Source organism: Mustela nivalis, assembly GCF_964662115.1.
Source record: "Mustela nivalis genome assembly, chromosome: 6".
NCBI classification, from domain to species: Eukaryota; Metazoa; Chordata; class Mammalia; order Carnivora; family Mustelidae; genus Mustela; species Mustela nivalis.
The window spans coordinates 6634308-6651875 of NC_139025.1; the positions used below are offsets into that span (position 1 = coordinate 6634308).

Consider the following 17568-nt stretch of genomic DNA (forward strand, 5'->3'; position numbering starts at 1 on the left):
TCCTTCGCAGCTTGTGTGGAGTCTTGGGCGAGGTCAGCCCTGCTTCACTGTGGACAGGCCCGTGTAAGGGCTTCATGACGTCTGGGCTTACTGCTGTGGTGACTGTTTCCACAGCTCCACCTTGGAGAGAGGCTGAGGGTTGACAGGGTACATTCAGAACAAGCAAGGGTGGTTCTAGATTTCAGAGACAGCCGTGCTCAGAAATGATAGACACACAAGACCTACAAAAATCGCTGAGGTGGCTGGCTGACCTTTTCTTTCCGGGATCATGAAAGGGGAGACGGTTTTATAACTAATGAGGGGTCCACACATTTTAAGGATAATGGTGATCATAATTACTACCATTTTGGAACAGTGGAGACAATCTTGTAAGCAGCTAGAGATTCGGGAGGAGGACTAGGGGGTTGGCCGGTGAACCAAGCCCTCTCCTGGGGTATAGGGGACCTGGGGTCCAGCCTCCTGCCCCTGCATCTGGGTCCTGGGTCCTGTTGCACTCCACACCCCATCGAGTGGGCTCACTTACTTTGTGAAACGTCTCCGTCCGGGGGCCAGGCCCGTGGTGGCCTCAACTGGGTTCCCTGAGAGGATAATCGGTGCCCTGCACTGAAGGGACACATGGCGCGGAAGAAGAACCTCCTTCTTGGCCATTTTCATCATAAAACAGTGTAGCGAGAGAGAGCAGCCCCTGAGGTGGTACTGAGCGCTGGAGAGTGGGCGGGAAGCGAGCCTGGGGTCGGGAAGCTTGAGGAGGGTCACGGCCCCTCCCTGCCGGCCGTGGGACTCTCCTCTGCTTGCCCCTGAGCTTCCACTCCCTCTTTCCAGCAGGGCGCGGCCCTTGCCTGGCGTCCCTCAGGGGCGGGGTGAGCAATGACGGCGCTCAGGCCAGCAGAGATACAAAAGCGGCTGCGGAGGGCTGTGCAAACTGTGGAGGGCTGTGAACCCAAGACCCGGTTCTTAGGTCAGCAGCCCAGAGTCCGGATTCTAATTTTTGCCTCCAGCTTTGGAGAATGGCCCAGGTGGGATCTTGCTTGGGCCCCCGTGTGAGCTGGGGGCCTGAGGGGTGTCCTGGCTGTCCCCTCTGAGCAGCCGCTGCATCCCCCACGGGCGCAGGCGCCCTTCCTCGTGGCATCACTTGGCCTTCGGAGAGACCTGTTAAACTAGCGCGCTCAACTGTGTCCTTTTCATTGAATAATGACTCCATTACAGGTGTATTTTTTATTGGACATGATACCTTTATTAGTATTATTAGAGTAACCGGCATAATAAGGAGGAACAATTATTTAAATGCCCATTAAAAAAAAGGAACAACAACCCCTCACCGCAGAGGGAGACTCTCATCCATTGCAGGAGGGTCCGGTTGCTGTCGGTCCCCAGGTGTCACTGTAAGGAGGGAGGTTCCCTCACCGCGAGTGAGTTTGCACTTCTCTGGAACCTCTCACGCATGAAGACAGCTGCATGAAAAGTCGGGGCGGGTTTTATGACTGCCAGACTTGAATGTGCACCCCCAGGTTCATATACTGAAACCTAGAAAGCCCCACTCAGCCTCTCCATCGTGGTGCTCGATTTCCACAGGGGTCCCTCGTGGCAGCTCATTGGGCGCCCCCGGCCCTCTTTAGGGGCAGGTCTCTTAGTCCCATTCTGCTGATGTGGAAATCGAGGCCCAACGAGGTTGTGATTTGAGCGACTTCACTGTGCTGGGAATGTCAAGGCTGGGAATGTCACCCAAGCCCCCATAACCTAGAGATGGCAAGGGGCGTTTCTGGGTGGAGAAAATCCCAAGGACTGCCTCTAGAGCCAGTAGAGCAAAGAAGGTCCCATCTGGGTTTCTGCCAACTGAGAGTAATGCCGTCTGAGGAAGGAATCGAGCAAGGCAGACACGGGCCCTGGGTTCGGAGTCGCCAAGCCTGATTGTGTGATCGAAGCGCAGCTGACGTTTCTAGGTCTGTAGGCCGGTTTGATGTTGCCGGGGACGTCACTTCAAAAGGATTCAGGCATCCACCGCTCACATGGAGTCTCAGTGGTCCCCCCCGGGCAGTGTGGTGGGGGTGGGTCCTCTCTGGTCCTCCGGCTAAGGGGTTGCCTCATTGAGCCTCCAGCTCACCTCTGGGCAGGTGGCCCTTAGCTTGAGGAGGGGGTGACCTCTGGTCCTGCGATGGGGAGGGGGCCAACCCTCTCGCCAAGGGTCTCCCATTGCGTTTAAAAATGAGCCGCCTGTGACTGGAATGCGGCAAGTGTAAAATATTTAGTGAGTTTTTGAATAGAAAAATGTTCCGAGTGGCTCTTCAAAGACTTCTGACATTGTTCACTTGTTAAAAGTGAGCAGCCCTAGTGCTCAAGGCTACTTCCAGGCACGAGAGAACCATGAAGTGCTAATATGGAAATGAACATTTTATTAAGGGAAAAAAAAAAAAGCTGGGGGTAGTGGAAAGAGAGTTGTCTAGGGAGGGCCTTTGAGGGCTGCGAGATTTAAAAAAAAGTCAGAAGCTGTCAGATCCTGGGAAGGCCGTCGCCTGCAGTGAATCTTGCCATCGTGCAAGGGAAGTCAGGGAACCAAAGCGGTTCAGGGGTACGGGAAAAGTAAGAGCTCACCCCGGCACCACGGTGGCCCTGAGATCCGATTTGATGGACACGAAGTTCTTCCCCACCTGCTGGTGAATTACGGACAGGTAACTTCCTTCCTGGGCTGCTCCAGAGTTTTAAAAGCGTCTTTTTAAAAATTTTCTTCTTTTTTTTTTTAAACAAGAAGTGGAAACATCTGAGCTCTTTAGAACATGCAGCTACATGCTTCCCAGCAGCTGCCATTTTGAGTTAAAAAAAGGTTTTAATCGGCCATTTCGGCTGAAGAGCAGTCTTTATTCCTGGCCTGCTGGGGAATTCTGCATTTTCTTCTGTTATCCATATTCCTCACCAGCATAGAACTTTCTAGAAAATACGTGGCCGTCAGAACAAGAAACAGGAAATGCTCTGGAGTGGAAGCCCAAGGAGATGAAGATGATGAACAAAGAGATGGGGGGGGGGGAAGAGGGTCCCACTTAAACGACGAAGAGCCAAAGCAGCTGCGTACCATCAATCGATTAATTAGAGTTTCCGAAAGCCCAGGTGAAGGGTACAGAAACGCTCTTTAATTTGAAGATCTATGACCTTGTGGGATGTGGCACTTCATTTGTGTTATTAGCTCGTGGGTCAGAAAGGCACATTTTATTTATCTTCTTGTTATTTATTACGTATTTATTCTGTCTTGCTCTAGAAGAGGATTTGAGCAGGGCTCTAAACACCGTGGCTTCTGGCCAGCTCTCTCGTGAGGCAGTCTGAGGCAGAGGGCTCTGTTGTCCCAAGTACATTAACTAATAAGCGAGGACAGGAGGTGGCGTTCTCTCTGCCAGCTGAGGGCCGTGCGGGCAGGGAAGGCCCAGGTTGGCGCCGCCGTACAGCGGGCGCCCCATGAGAAACATGGCGCCCCAGGGCCTTGGGAGGCCTCCCTGTCATTTTCCAACCGGGGAAAAGTCTCCTCGGGGACTCCGGCGTGGGGCACCGAATGGCCCAGACAGAGTGGGTATGCTGGAGAGAGAAAATTGCCTCAGTAGTTCTCCTTGAGCTGTTGGCAAAAGCAGAGTGAAGTCGACCCTCAGGGTCCTTTTTCCTCTCTGGCCTTCCCCCGCCCACTGCTTGACCACCACCAAACACGGAGACAGAACCTAGGAGCCGAGAGCTGTCGGATCACTACGAGGCACCCCGCTCCTAAGGCCCGTCTTCGTTTCCAGGGGTGGGTGTTCTGGCCCAGTTGGTTTGGGGGTCTGGGAGGATCTGCACCCCGCCCGCTGGATCCGTCGGCCCCTTCTGTGACGCTCACACCCGACACGGGGCGGGGAGGTCTCTGCTCTCTGCCGCTATCCCCCCGAACAGGGCACTGGGTCCTTCATTCACCTGGGTTTTACAGATAAGCCTGAAGCCCCCTGGAAGTAGAACTCGTGTGTGGAAAACAAAAAATAAATCTCTGCGCGGGATCTTGGAAGGTCTTTTGGGAAGAGGCTGGGATAGGGGACCAGGGAGTCTGATGCGACCATACTTGATCAGCATTAAAACCTTCCAAGTTCAGGACAGTTTGAAAAAACAAAAGGGATTTTTCAAGATCCCGGCTGTGATGTCTTGTTCCCTGTTCCTTCCCCGGCTAGCGAGCAAGCCTGCTGGTGGAAAGCAGGGCCTGCCTGCACCTGCCCCTTTATAGAAAGCATTAGGAGCAATTCAGACTGGAAAAGCTTCGCGCTGCCCCCGGAGTTTGAGGAGGGCGGCTCAAGACAGCTTCTGGATGAAACCGTTCAGCCTCCATTTTGTGGCTGCCTCAGTGATGGACAAAGACAGTAACGTTTCTGGCTCCGTGCCACAAGTGTCCACTAAGATTGGCTCCCGATGTCGCCAGAGCCAGTATGTAACAGATCCACACTTGCCAGCATTCATCCTGACCGCCGCGTCAGATTTGACATTGTCCCGCAGTTAGCATTCCAGCAAAGGACCTCATGTACGCCAGCAGCCCCCTCTCCCTCCCCGGCCCAGGGGCCTGTGGAGGCCGGATTCTGCATGATGGTTAGGGGTGTGTGTGTGAGGCCAGAGGGGGACTGGGGGGCAGTGAGCTTCCTAACATGCTAAATCCTCCTGTGTAATTCGTGGGTGAATTTGACGGTATGCTGGTGTACGAAACCCTCGCATTTCCTTTAGCTGGAATCCCAAATAGTGCAGAGGTATCAGCCGTCTCTCTTTAAAAAGACGTTTGCTGGGCAATGGACTTCAACTTGGGTTTTTTAGAAACCCCTTGGATCAAATATTGCCTAATCACTTGTTCTCAAGGTGAGGGGGAGCTGTGAGCTGCAGCTTCATACCCTGTCCCCCTGGGGACATTTGGTCAGGCCTGAAGAGGTTTGTGATCCTCCGGTGGGGGTGGGGGTGGGGGTGGTGGTGTAGGCAGTTTGACTGGCTTGTAGTGGGAGAGGCCAGGGACGGTTCTGAACATTCTACAAAGCACAGCCCTCCCTCCCCTCCACCCCCGCAGAGTCATCCTGGTCCAGACGTCAGTAGTGCCTTGGTTGACAAAACCTGGGTCTGTCGCGGTTGCAGGTGTCCCGGCTGTGTTACGGTTGGCGTCAGGCGGTCTCACAGCGCTGCCTCATTTGGCTTCTGAGATGACGGCGACAAGAGCAGCTTTTCTTTGGGGGAGCAGGTCGGGGCCTAGGAACTGCGGGTGCTAGCTGCGGTGGTGAGGCCGATGGGGGCTTTGCCGGGTCTCCCCGTCCACGGAGCCGGCTTCTTCAGCTCTGCAGTTGGTAGGGGTCTCGGCCTGGGTGACAGGTCGCCGGGCCCCGCCCGCTCCAAAGGGGCCCTGCGGCCGCCTTCCCAAGCCCTGCGGATCCAGGACTCGATTCCCGCCCCCGCGCGCCCTCAGGTCTCTGGTCCCGCGGTGCGCGCCCAGTCTGCTTCTCACGCTCTGTCTGCCTTTCTGTCCGTGTGTCTCCCCAGGTAAAGATGAGCCTTCCAGCTACATTTGCACAACATGCAAGCAGCCCTTCAACAGCGCGTGGTTCCTGCTGCAGCACGCGCAGAACACGCACGGCTTCCGCATCTACCTGGAGCCCGGGCCGGCCAGCAGCTCGCTCACGCCGCGGCTCACCATCCCGCCGCCGCTGGGACCCGAGGCCGTGGCCCAGTCCCCGCTCATGAATTTCCTGGGCGACAGCAACCCCTTCAACCTGCTGCGCATGACGGGCCCCATCCTGCGGGACCACCCGGGCTTCGGCGAGGGCCGCCTGCCCGGCACGCCGCCGCTCTTCAGCCCGCCGCCGCGCCACCACCTGGACCCGCACCGCCTCAGTGCCGAGGAGATGGGGCTCGTCGCCCAGCACCCCAGTGCCTTTGACCGAGTCATGCGCCTCAACCCCATGGCCATCGACTCTCCCGCCATGGACTTCTCGCGGCGGCTCCGCGAGCTGGCGGGCAACAGCTCCACGCCGCCGCCCGTGTCGCCGGGCCGCGGCAACCCTATGCACCGGCTCCTGAACCCCTTCCAGCCCAGCCCCAAGTCCCCGTTCCTGAGCACGCCGCCGCTGCCGCCCATGCCCCCCGGCGGCACGCCGCCGCCGCAGCCGCCCGCCAAGAGCAAGTCGTGCGAGTTCTGCGGCAAGACGTTCAAGTTCCAGAGCAATCTCATCGTGCACCGGCGCAGCCACACGGGCGAGAAGCCCTACAAGTGCCAGCTGTGCGACCACGCGTGCTCGCAGGCGAGCAAGCTGAAGCGCCACATGAAGACGCACATGCACAAGGCCGGCTCGCTGGCCGGCCGCTCCGACGACGGGCTCTCGGCCGCCAGCTCCCCGGAGCCCGGCACCAGCGAGCTGGCCGGCGAGGGCCTCAAGGCGGCCGACGGCGACTTCCGCCACCACGAGAGCGACCCGTCGCTGGGCCACGAGCCCGAGGAGGAGGACGAGGAGGAGGAGGAGGAAGAGGAGGAGCTGCTGCTGGAGAACGAGAGCCGGCCCGAGTCGAGCTTCAGCATGGACTCGGAGCTGAGCCGCAACCGCGAGAACGGCGGCGGCGGCGTGGCCGGGGTGGCGGGCGCGGGCGGCGTGGGCGGCGCGGCCAAGGCGCTGGCCGACGAGAAGGCGCTGGTGCTGGGCAAGGTCATGGAGAACGTGGGGCTGGGCGCGCTGCCGCAGTACGGCGAGCTGCTGGCCGACAAGCCCAAGCGCGGCGCCTTCCTGAAGCGCGCGCCGGGCGGCGGCGACGCGGGCGACGACGACGACGCGGGCGGCTGCGGCGACGCGGGCCCGGGCGGCGCCGTCAACGGGCGCGGCGGCGGCTTCGCGCCCGGCGCCGAGCCCTTCCCGGGCCTCTTCCCGCGCAAGCCGGCGCCGCTGCCCAGCCCCGGGCTCAACAGCGCGGCCAAGCGCATCAAGGTGGAGAAGGACCTGGAGCTGCCGCCCGCCGCGCTCATCCCGTCCGAGAACGTGTACTCGCAGTGGCTCGTGGGCTACGCGGCGTCGCGGCACTTCATGAAGGACCCCTTCCTGGGCTTCACGGACGCGCGCCAGTCGCCCTTCGCCACGTCGTCCGAGCACTCGTCCGAGAACGGCAGCCTGCGCTTCTCCACGCCGCCCGGGGACCTGCTGGACGGCGGCCTGTCGGGCCGCAGCGGCACGGCCAGCGGGGGCAGCACGCCGCACCTGGGCGGCCCGGGCCCCGGGCGGCCGAGCTCCAAGGAGGGCCGGCGCAGCGACACGTGCGAGTACTGCGGCAAGGTGTTCAAGAACTGCAGCAACCTGACGGTGCACCGGCGGAGCCACACCGGCGAGCGGCCTTACAAGTGCGAGCTGTGCAACTACGCGTGCGCGCAGAGCAGCAAGCTCACGCGCCACATGAAGACGCACGGGCAGATCGGCAAGGAGGTGTACCGCTGCGACATCTGCCAGATGCCCTTCAGCGTCTACAGCACCCTGGAGAAACACATGAAAAAGTGGCACGGCGAGCACTTGCTGACTAACGACGTCAAAATCGAGCAGGCCGAGAGGAGCTAAGCGCGCGGCCCGGCGCCCCGCCCCTGTACAGTGGAACCGCCGCCTCCCGAGAGAATGCTGACCCGAAGCGCGCGCCCCCGCGCCCGCGCCCGCGCCGCGCCGCCCACCCCCGCCCCGCCCCGCCCCGGGGCGCAGGGCCCGCGGCGCTCCAACCTAACCTGTGTCTAAGAAGTCCTATGGAAACCCGAGGGTTGATAGAGGCAGTAAAAATTGTGGAGCCTTTTAACTGTGCAATAATTTCTGTATTTATTGGGTTTTGTAATTTTTTTGGCATGTGCAGATACTTTTTATTATTATTCTTTCTGTTTAAATTCCTTTAAGAGATTTTGTTGGATATCTATCCTTTTTTGTTTGTTTGTTTTTGGGTTTTTTTTTTGTTTGTTTCTGTTTTTTTTTTTTTTTTTTTTTTAACCCAGTAGTAGCCTGAGCAATGATTCCCAAGCGATGTAGAAGGGAAGCTTATCTTTTAAATTATAATTTGGGGGGGAGGGCGCTGCTTTTTTGAGATTTAAGCTAAGCATGTGTAATTTCTTGTGAAGAAGCCAACACTTAAATGACTTTTAAAGTTGTTTACTTTGTTTTTTTAAATTCCTTCTTCTTCATTTTCTTTTCCTTCAGTCCTGAAATAAAAAGTGGCATGCTGTTTTTTTTGGGGGGGGAGGGGTGGATGTACAGCGGATAACAATCTTTAACGTTGTAGCACTTTGTTTCAGAATTGGAATTGAGATGTAGCACTGATGATCTCCTGAGTAACAGAGGACTTTTCTGTGTTGATTTCAACCTTTACAGCATCTAAGGGAGCTTCTAGTGGTGGGGGAGAGTCAGAGGCCCCTCCTTCCCCCTCCTCAGCCCCCCTCCCCCACCCCAGAAAACTCACCACTGACAGAGAAATAGGAGGTTTTGAGAACTGCCCGGGAGATGGCCCAAAAGCATCTTAGAGTTGTGCATGACCAGCAGCTACCGTGCTTTTCTTGGAGTGTTCTCATGCCCTGGGATACCATCTTTGCTCTTTGCTGTAGATGAGGCTAGATAAAATGGGCTGAGGGTACTTTTTTGGGTAGATGGTGGTGACCTGCAGTGATACAGAAGGGAAAGAACCAGCCATGTTCTTTCAGGCTTCTTCTGGCTTGACGGCTTCTCTCTCTCTCTCTTTTCATCACCCCCCACCACAGAAATCCCGAGTCGCACGTTGCTTCCAGTGATAACTGACCGTGTCTCAAGCAGACAAGTGCCCCGATGAGGTGAACTGAGAGAAGGTAGTATTCTCTCATTTAATGCACACTGATGACATTGGATGGACAGGTGGGAGGATCTTGCGAATTTCTCTTCCCTTTTACTGGGAAAGCGGGGAAATAGCTCCATCCGACGGTGCCCAGCGCTACTTCCCAATTTTTTTTCTTTTCTATCCCATTAGGTTGGAGGGTACTAAACATTGGACTGTTAAGATTAGACATTTGAATTCTGTTGACCCGCACTTTAAAGCTTTTGTTTGCATTTAAATTAAATGGCTTCTAAACAAGAAATTGCAGCATATTCTTCTCTTTGGCCCAGAGGTGGGTTAACCTGTAAGGGACGGCCGAGATCGAGTGTCAGTGTTGCTAAGCTTGGCATTCACAATACTGGCACTATAAAGAACAAAATAAAATAATTTATTGGACGGTTTTTCTACTGCCATTCAATTTGATGTGAGTGCCTTGGAAACTGATCTTCCTATCTGAGTCTCTTGAGACAAATGCAAAACTTTTTTTTTTTTTTTGAAATGAAAAGACTTTTTAAAAGAGTAAAACAAGAAAAGTACATTCTTTAGACACAAACAAAGCCACATTTACTTTTAATTAAATTTAAAAAAATCCTGGTTGAAGATAGAGGACATGAAAATGCCATAAGACCCAATCAAATGAAGAGATAAGCCCAGCACAACTGTGGACATCCTTAGCTGAATTATCCTCATCCCCCTTTGTCTGTGGGACAACGCTGCTTAGATTTGGCGTGGAGGTGATTTACTGCTGAATTAAAACTCAAGTGACACAAGTTACACGTTGATATCGTTGAATGAAAAACAAAAACAATTCAGGAACAACGGCTAATTTTTTTCTAAAGTTAAATTTAGTGCACTCTGTCTTAAAAATACGTTTACAGTATTGGATACATACAAGGGTAAAAAAAATTGTGTGTATGTGTGTTGGAGCGATCATTTTTTTTCCAAGTTTGCTTACTAGGTTATAAAAAAATGCCACAGTGGCTGCGTGTATATTGTTTTCTTTTTGGTGACGGGGTTTTAGTATATATTATATATATTAAAATTTCTTGATTACTGTACAAGTGGACCAGTATTTGTAATAATCGAGAATGCCTGGGCATTTTACAAAACAAGAAAAAAAAAACCCTTTTCTTTTCCTTGAAAATGTTGCAGTAAAATTTAAATGGTGGGTCTATAAATTTGTTCTTGTCACAGTAACTGTAAAGTCGGAGTTTTAGTAAATTCTTTTCTGCCTTGGGTGTTGAATTTTTATTTCAAAAAAATGTATAGAAACTTGTATTTGGGGATTAAAAGGGGATTGCTACACCATGTAGAAAAAGTATGTAGAAAAAAAAGTGCTTAATATTGTTATTGCTTTGCAGAAAAAAAAAATCACATTTCTGACCTTTACTTATTTTTCTCTCCCCGCCCCCTCTGGAATGGATATATTGGTTGGTTCATATGATGTAGGCACTTGCTGTATTTTTACTGGAGCTTGTAATTTTTTAACTGTAAGCTTGTCCTTTTAAAGGGATTTAATGTACCTTTTTGTTAGTGAATTTGGAAATAAAAAGAAAAAAAAAACAAAAACAAACAGGCTGCCATAATATATTTTTTTAATTTGGCAGGATAAAATATTGCAAAAAAAAAAAATTTGTATGTTTAGTCCTATTGTACAGGAGAAGAAGGGTTGTTTGACAACCTTTGAGGAAAAGAAACAAAAGGAAGTCGTTAAATGCTTTGGTTCACAAACCATTTTAGTTGTATATATTTTTGTCGGAATTGGCCTATACAAAGGACTGTTTGAGCAGGGCTTCTCTCCGAATGCCCTGAACCTTGCATCAAGGCTCCCTGGTGTGGCCACAGCAGACCGGATGGGAAATTCTTTATTCGTGTTGAGTGGAGAAATCAGTTTTTGTAAAGATGTCGGTAACATTTCACAGAGTCCTCTCGTTCTCCAAGAGGCCGTCTGTAAGATGTCAGGTGTTAGAGGAGAGAGCGAGAGGGCATCTTCCTTCTCTACTGTCCACCACTGTGGCGGTCACCACGTCTCCCGCCCTTAAGAGCAGAAAGGAATGCAAACCGAGCTTTCTTTAGTCCTTGAGAAAACATGAAACAGACAAAAGACGCAGTAAAAGGAGCTGGTGAATCAGCGAGGCACAGGTGACGTGAGCTGCTGTTGAGACCAGTGCAAGTTGGATTTCGGGAGAGAGTCCCCGTCACACCCAGGGCCTTTCTTTCCATGGAGAGTGTTGGCCTGTTGTCTTTCTTACCTGCTCTGCTGCTTTTCTCGCTGAAACCTACATTCCGTCAGTTTCCGAGTGCCGAGGGCCTGGGGTGCATCCGGTGCCTTTCCATGTCGCTTCTCTCCTTCCCTGTGTTTCCTCCCCGTCCTCCAGCCTCTGTCACTTTTATTTTGTCCTCTTCATTTTTACTTAATTTCTTTTCTTTCTCCCTCTCTGTACTCCCCTGGTTTTTTTTTGTTTGTTTGTTTCTGTTTTTTTTGTTTTTTGTTTTTTTTTTGTAAAGCCAAGTAGCTTTAAGATAATAAAGTGGTGGTTTTTTGGATGAGGGAATAATACATTAAAAAAAAAAAACTTATATCAGGAAGCCATTTTTTATTTCAGGAACTGTAAAACCATTATTTCAGGTTATGAAAGTATAACCAAGCATCTTTTGGGGCAATTCTTGACCAAAAGCAGAAATCTTTCTTCTGGGAGCTTTTCTATTTGATACACCCTTCCCTCCTTGCCACTGACCTTTTGCAAAGGGAACAGAAAGGGGGGGGGGGAGAAAGCTGAGATATCAGTTTCCTACCTGCCCGATCCGAAGACCCAGGGGCTGCCCTTTCCTTCCAATGCCCTCTTAAGGTACTGGAGCCTCCAGGGTGGTCCTCCTGTAGTTCCGAAAGCTAGCCAGCCCTCACCAGCTTCCACAAAGTCACCAGAATGCCAGGACTAAGCCATCCTAAAGCACAAAGATTGTGTCTCTGTCGATTGCAGAGAAAAGAGCATTATGCTTCTCTTTCATGTTTAAAAAGCCCACACTGGAGCAGACGACCCAGTGAGGGGGCCCCCCGAGCCTGGGTGACCCAGCCGACCTCAGGCCGGTTTCCATACTGCCACAACTTTGTTCAAAGTTGCCCCAAATTGGAACCTGCCACTTGCCATTAGAAGGTCTTTCATGGGGAGAGGAGGAGGCTGAACTACTATAAGCAAAATGTGAAAAGTAAGGAAGTCAGCCTTCCATCCCGGTCCGTAGCGAAGGTTTTGTTGCGCACAGGCAAACCCGTGATTTGGTGCTCTTTGTATCTCAACCCTGCAAAGCAAAGTTACATTGATTTAAGTTGTTTGCATTTGTACGGGCAAGGCGAAATATTTTTATTACCTTTTCTATTACTTATTGTATGAGCTTTTGTTGTTTACTTGGAGGTTCTGTCTTTTACTACAAGTTTGGAACTATTTATTATTGCTTGGTATTTGTGCTCTGTTTAAGAAACGGGCACTTTTTTTTTTTATTATGGATAAAATGTTGAGATGACAGGAGGTCATTTCAATATGGCTTAGTAAAATATTTATTGTTCCTTTTATTCTCTGTACAAGATTTTGGGCCTCTTTTTTCCCTTAATGTCACAATGTTGAGTTCAGCATGTGTCTGCCATTTCATTTGTACGCTTGTTCAAAACCAAGTTTGTTCTGGTTTCAAGTTATAAAAATAAATTGGACATTTAACTTGATCTCCAAACCTTGTCCTTTTCTGTGTCATTCAAGGGTGGGGAATGGACAGTTCATTGCCAAGAGCGAATTGAAGGTCTTCTCCATTTTCCTCTCGACCCAAACCCTTGGCTCCCATACTTGGGAAGACTGGGAACAGCGGCCCGAGAGACCAGCAGTTCTCTTTCTTTACTCTGGTAGCGCAGAATGATTTAGATCCGTGGTTCTTAGTCCTAGTTGCGCATTGGAATCACCTGGGAGAGTTTCAAAGCCCTGGTGCCCAGGCCCCACCCAAACCAATCACTCTCAGAATCTCTGGAGGTGAGATCCAGACATATTTTTGAAAGTGGTGCAGGTGATTCTCGTAGACGGCCCCGTTGGAGAACAAGTAGTTCCCAAGAAAAGGTACTTGTCTGGGAATGACAAGACTCGGGTCTAGTCTAATTCAGCTCGAATTTTCTGATCACCCAGTGAAGGCTACTGGGTGAGGCGCCCAGGAATCGGAGTGAGACAGAACCCTTCCCGTTAGCACTCAGATGGTTCTGTGGCCTTGGTCAGGTCCTCTAGGTCTCCCATCAGCGAAGTGAGGTTGTTGGACTGGATAGCATCTCTGACTGTCTGTGACTCTTAACAAAACCGCGTAGGAGGAATACCTTTCCCTCCCATGGGCTAGAGGTTAACAGACTTGAGGAAATGTTCTTTAGGGATAATCGCCCAGATCCAGGAGAGGAAAGGAGGCCTTTCAGAAGGAACTAGCCTTTAACTTGGCTGTTCCCAGGGTTGGACCCAGGGCAGCCCGGATGGAGATGAGTTGGAAGAGAGCATTCTGCTGGTTTTCAGGCAGTAAGGCACAAGGTTACCTTTGGTTTAGTCCCCGTGAGTGAGAGTCAGAGCCCACCCTTGAGTGAAAAGGGATCAAAGACCCATGGGGTCCTTCTTGACCACTTTTCTTACCTTTCAGGATCTTAGAGACACACATAAAAAAAATCCACTCAAGTCAATTCGGGCAATGTCCTTGGATACCAACCAAGGACTAGGTCCCAACCTAGGCAGCCCAAGAATCTTGGCAAGGACACTCTGCAAAAAATGAAGACAGGACAAACCATGCTTATTAAGATGCTTTGTGGATTCTGTCTGCAGAGATGATAGAAGAAACAAGGCAGAGTGTTCCTCTGGGTCCTCTTTTTATCCCAAACAGGTCACCATTCCCCTAAGGCCATGCCTAAGAACTGGAGGAAAAGAAGTGAGATTTGAACCCCGGCATCAAGCATGGAGTTGGTAGGCATTCAGGAGAAGACCTGCCCTGCTTTCTAGAGGCTTAAGGAACAAGAATTTGCAGAGAGGAATGCTCTTCTTTGCCACAGGCCTGGACTCTAAGTCTTTTCCCCAGCTGGCCTTAAAGTACAGGTGCTTGAGCCATTGTGTATTTTCCCACTCAGAAAACGGCAACTGGCAGAACTGAAGGGCTCAGCTGCTTTCTTGTGGCCCATCCTCTCCCTCAATCCTTCTAAGAAGGCAAATCTGTGGGTTACCAATGCTGCAAAGGAAAGGCTCAACTCTATTCTCACCATTGCCCCATCAGTAGCTTTGTGACCTTGGGTCAGTCCCTTCTCTTTTCTGGCTCTCAGTTTCCCCACCTACAAAACGGAGAGTTAAAGTCATCCGGAAAGACCCATTTTTGCTTTTCGGTGGTTGGACCCTGACCTGTGCTCACAGGTCCTGTGCTCACCGAGTAACAGAATTCAGTGGGCACATTAACGTCAGAAATGTTTTCTATCTGGATTACAAAAATCAGGGTGAGAATGGATTTTCAAGCACAGAAACCCCCATGTTTTTGCTGGTCCAAGGAGGAGTCCTCAGTTACCTTGCAAGTCTCAGGATCTGCACATTTTTCAAGCAGTCCCAGTCCCAGTTGGGGCATCAGAACAGGCTGCTGAAGACTTCGTTCTTGAGCTGAAGTTCAGCAATTAAAGTTAGAAATTCCCTTTCGCCTTGGAGAGAAAACTAGATGAATAGAACTTTAAAACATGTTAATGTCATAAAATAATATAATGAAGATTACGTAACCTTCAAGTCAGGGAGACAAAGACTCTGACCTCATGTGCAGGTGAAGTCTGAGTTACCAGCCGTCTGCATTGCATAACCTTCAAAATGATTTTTATAGGATTCGGGTTACAGACCTTCTAGAATGCTCTACAGAAGTTAAAATTGTTTGAGCTCAGAAGTCTATTTAGCCCCCCGAGCAAAGATCGAGCTGGATGTCAGGCCTAAGCACAGAGGAAGTTCTTGGGCTCTGGTCTTTGCCCTTAAGGAACTCCTTGTAATGAGGGAAATGGATTATGAAAACAGACTGCAGGGCGGGGTAATGTGGGCAGTGAAAGGAACCTGGGACAAGGAGCAGCTGATCTACTGGGGAGAGAAGGGGTTAGGGAAACGGTGCTGCTCCTTGATAGATGAGTAAGGATTCACCAGGAAGATGAGGACATGGAGGGGAGGGGAAGGCATGTCTTGTGGAGGGTATGATGGGAAAGTACAGTGAAGCCCATGGACAAACAGAATCCTGTAGTTGGGGCCCTTACAAGTCAGCTGGTTTATTCCCATCTCACAAAGGAATCCTCTTTGAACACCTAAAGTATAGCATGCTGCCCATCCATCCATTCATCCCTTCCTCTCTCCATCCATCCATCCACCCATCCATTTGTCCATCCATCCATCCATCCATCCATTTGTCCATCCATCCATCCATCCATCCATCCACCCATCCATTTGTCCATCCATCCATCCATCCATCCATCCATCCATCCATCCATCCATCCATCCATTTGTCCATCCATCTATCCATCCATCCATCCATCCATCCATCCATTCATCCATTTGTCCATCCATCCATCCATCCATCCATTTGTCCATTCGTCCATCCACCCATCCATCCATCCATTTGTCCATCCATCCATCCATCCATCCACCCATCCATTTGTCCATCCGTCCATCCATCCATCTGTCCATTTGTCCATCCATCCATCCATCCATCCATCCACCCATCCATTTGTCCATCTGTCCATCCACCCATCCATCCATCCATCCATTTGTCCATCTGTCCATCCACCCATCCATCCATCCATTTGTCCATCTGTCCATCCATCCATCCATCCATCCATCCATCCATCCATCCATTTGTCCATCCGTCCATCCACCCATCCATCCATCCATCTATCCATTTGTCCATCCATCCATCCATCCATCCATCCATCCATTTGTCCATCCATCCATCCACCCACTCATCCATCCAATCACAAGTTGCTTATGAAATAAACACTCATCAAAGACCCATGCTGTGCACGGACTCTGCCAGGGAGTTATGAATCAATAAGACACACCCCTGCCTTCCAGGGTATTACCTTTCAGTGGGCAGGGTAAGACATCCACCCATCTCTTCAGATATTTGTTTCCTTAACTATCCAGGGTTCCTACAGAGTGTCCCCCTGCTTCTAGGTGGTGGGGACACTGTCCATGTCATGGCTGACTCCTGGTTAGCTGGGGAGGCAGACAGTGAACAGACGATGAACATTCTGGCTTTTCGATGGGTGCACAGGCTCTAGCAGGAAGCTAGAGGGGACATTAATGTTCTTTATCACAGATCAGGAACCCTGTCCTCTGTCCATTTCATCCTGCCCCAGTCTAAATGGTCTTTCTTTACTGTGGTTTATTCCTCACAGGCTGTACTGAAAATAGATTTGTGTCTCTGTGATCTTTTACAATTAAAAATTTTTTAAAGTAAGACATATCCAATTTAGGACATATCCCAGGATGGGAACCCCGGAGTCCTATCTAGGGGAAGTGGTGGTTACTCTCCCAACCAGATCCCAAGATATGATGATGATGCTGGCATGTCGTTCATGGGACAGGCCATATGCAACTTTTTTGGGGCTCAGGATGCATTACAGGCTAAAGTTTCCAGAGGTCAGGCTAGTCTTTTACCAAAGCAAGGAGCTACTGGGAGGTCACACATGGTGCTGCCTTCCCAGTGCTTCTCCCTCACCTGTATCCTCCTTTCCACCAGCAAGGTTGTACTAAGCTTCTACTCCATGTCCTGTGCTATAGGGTGGAAGCAGGTGTGCAGAACCAAAGAGGTGGAAAGTGAAAGAAATTAAGAGGAAAGCTGCAGGTGGCACCCCAGGCTCCCTTCCCCTTCAGGTCTCCACACGATGAGCCTTTCCACCTTTGTTTGGAGGCACAGTGGAGAGTTCGGTTTGTTACTTATATCGCGTTGCAAACACATTCCCGTGTTTTCTCTCAAAAGCTCTGGAGTGGTGTGTATTAAAGGTCTGATGGTGTTCTATTTGATCTGGTGATGTCATTCTCAGAAACTATACTAAGTATACTAGTTAGCAATTTCTGGAGAGAAGAAGAGCTATAGACCCAGACACATTTGCCTTTGCCTCAACTTTCATTAAATTCTTTATTAACAATTTCCATCCTTTCTCATCCCACAAAGCTGTGAGAAGGCCAGTAGGAAGCACAATAAGATATTTTTTAAAAACCCAGTAGAACATTAGGATCAGAGAGAGAAAAAAAAACAAGAGTAAAGGGTGTCCACCTCTGTAAGAATATAACCAAGAGAAAAGGTGACATGTGGCTACCCTAAAACTGTATAGTTGAGTCTAAGCTTCTTGGGAACCATAGAGAAAAAAGAAACATAAGCATGGTGCTTATGAGTCGGGAGGAGAAAACACCAGCGAAGGATACACACACCATAGCAACATTTTCCAAACAGCCTCTCTGTTCAACAATAAAAAAGTGAGGGTCCCTAATGGGAAGTTTATATCCCCCTAGAATCAGGAGGTTGAATACTTTGGTAATAGTAGGAAAACTGTGTATGAGACAATATCAACTTTCAAAAGAATGGAAGCTGTGCACGTGCTCAGACTCCGCATCATGGCCCTCAAGGGGACACGGGTGGGGATGTCGGTCCAGACGTGGGTGCTGGAAGGAAAGCCTCATCAGAAATGTCTTCCTCATACCTCACCCAAAATTTCAGGAGGTCGGTCCTATTGCT

General features: G+C 50.6%; 1 protein-coding gene across 4 annotated transcripts in view; it reads left to right on the plus strand.

The window, feature by feature from the left end:
• The window catches only part of BCL11B (BCL11 transcription factor B), a 95004-nt gene extending 82469 nt beyond the window's left edge, over window positions 1-12535 (plus strand). For all 4 annotated transcript variants that reach the window (XM_082737643.1, XM_082737642.1, XM_082737644.1 and 1 more), the window contains one exon: window positions 5509-12535. In XM_082737643.1, coding sequence (XP_082593769.1) covers window positions 5509-7559 — 2051 coding nt within the window. In that variant the 3' untranslated portion in view covers window positions 7560-12535. The remainder of the gene's footprint in view (window positions 1-5508) is intronic.
• Window positions 12536-17568: the final 5033 nt, after the last annotated feature.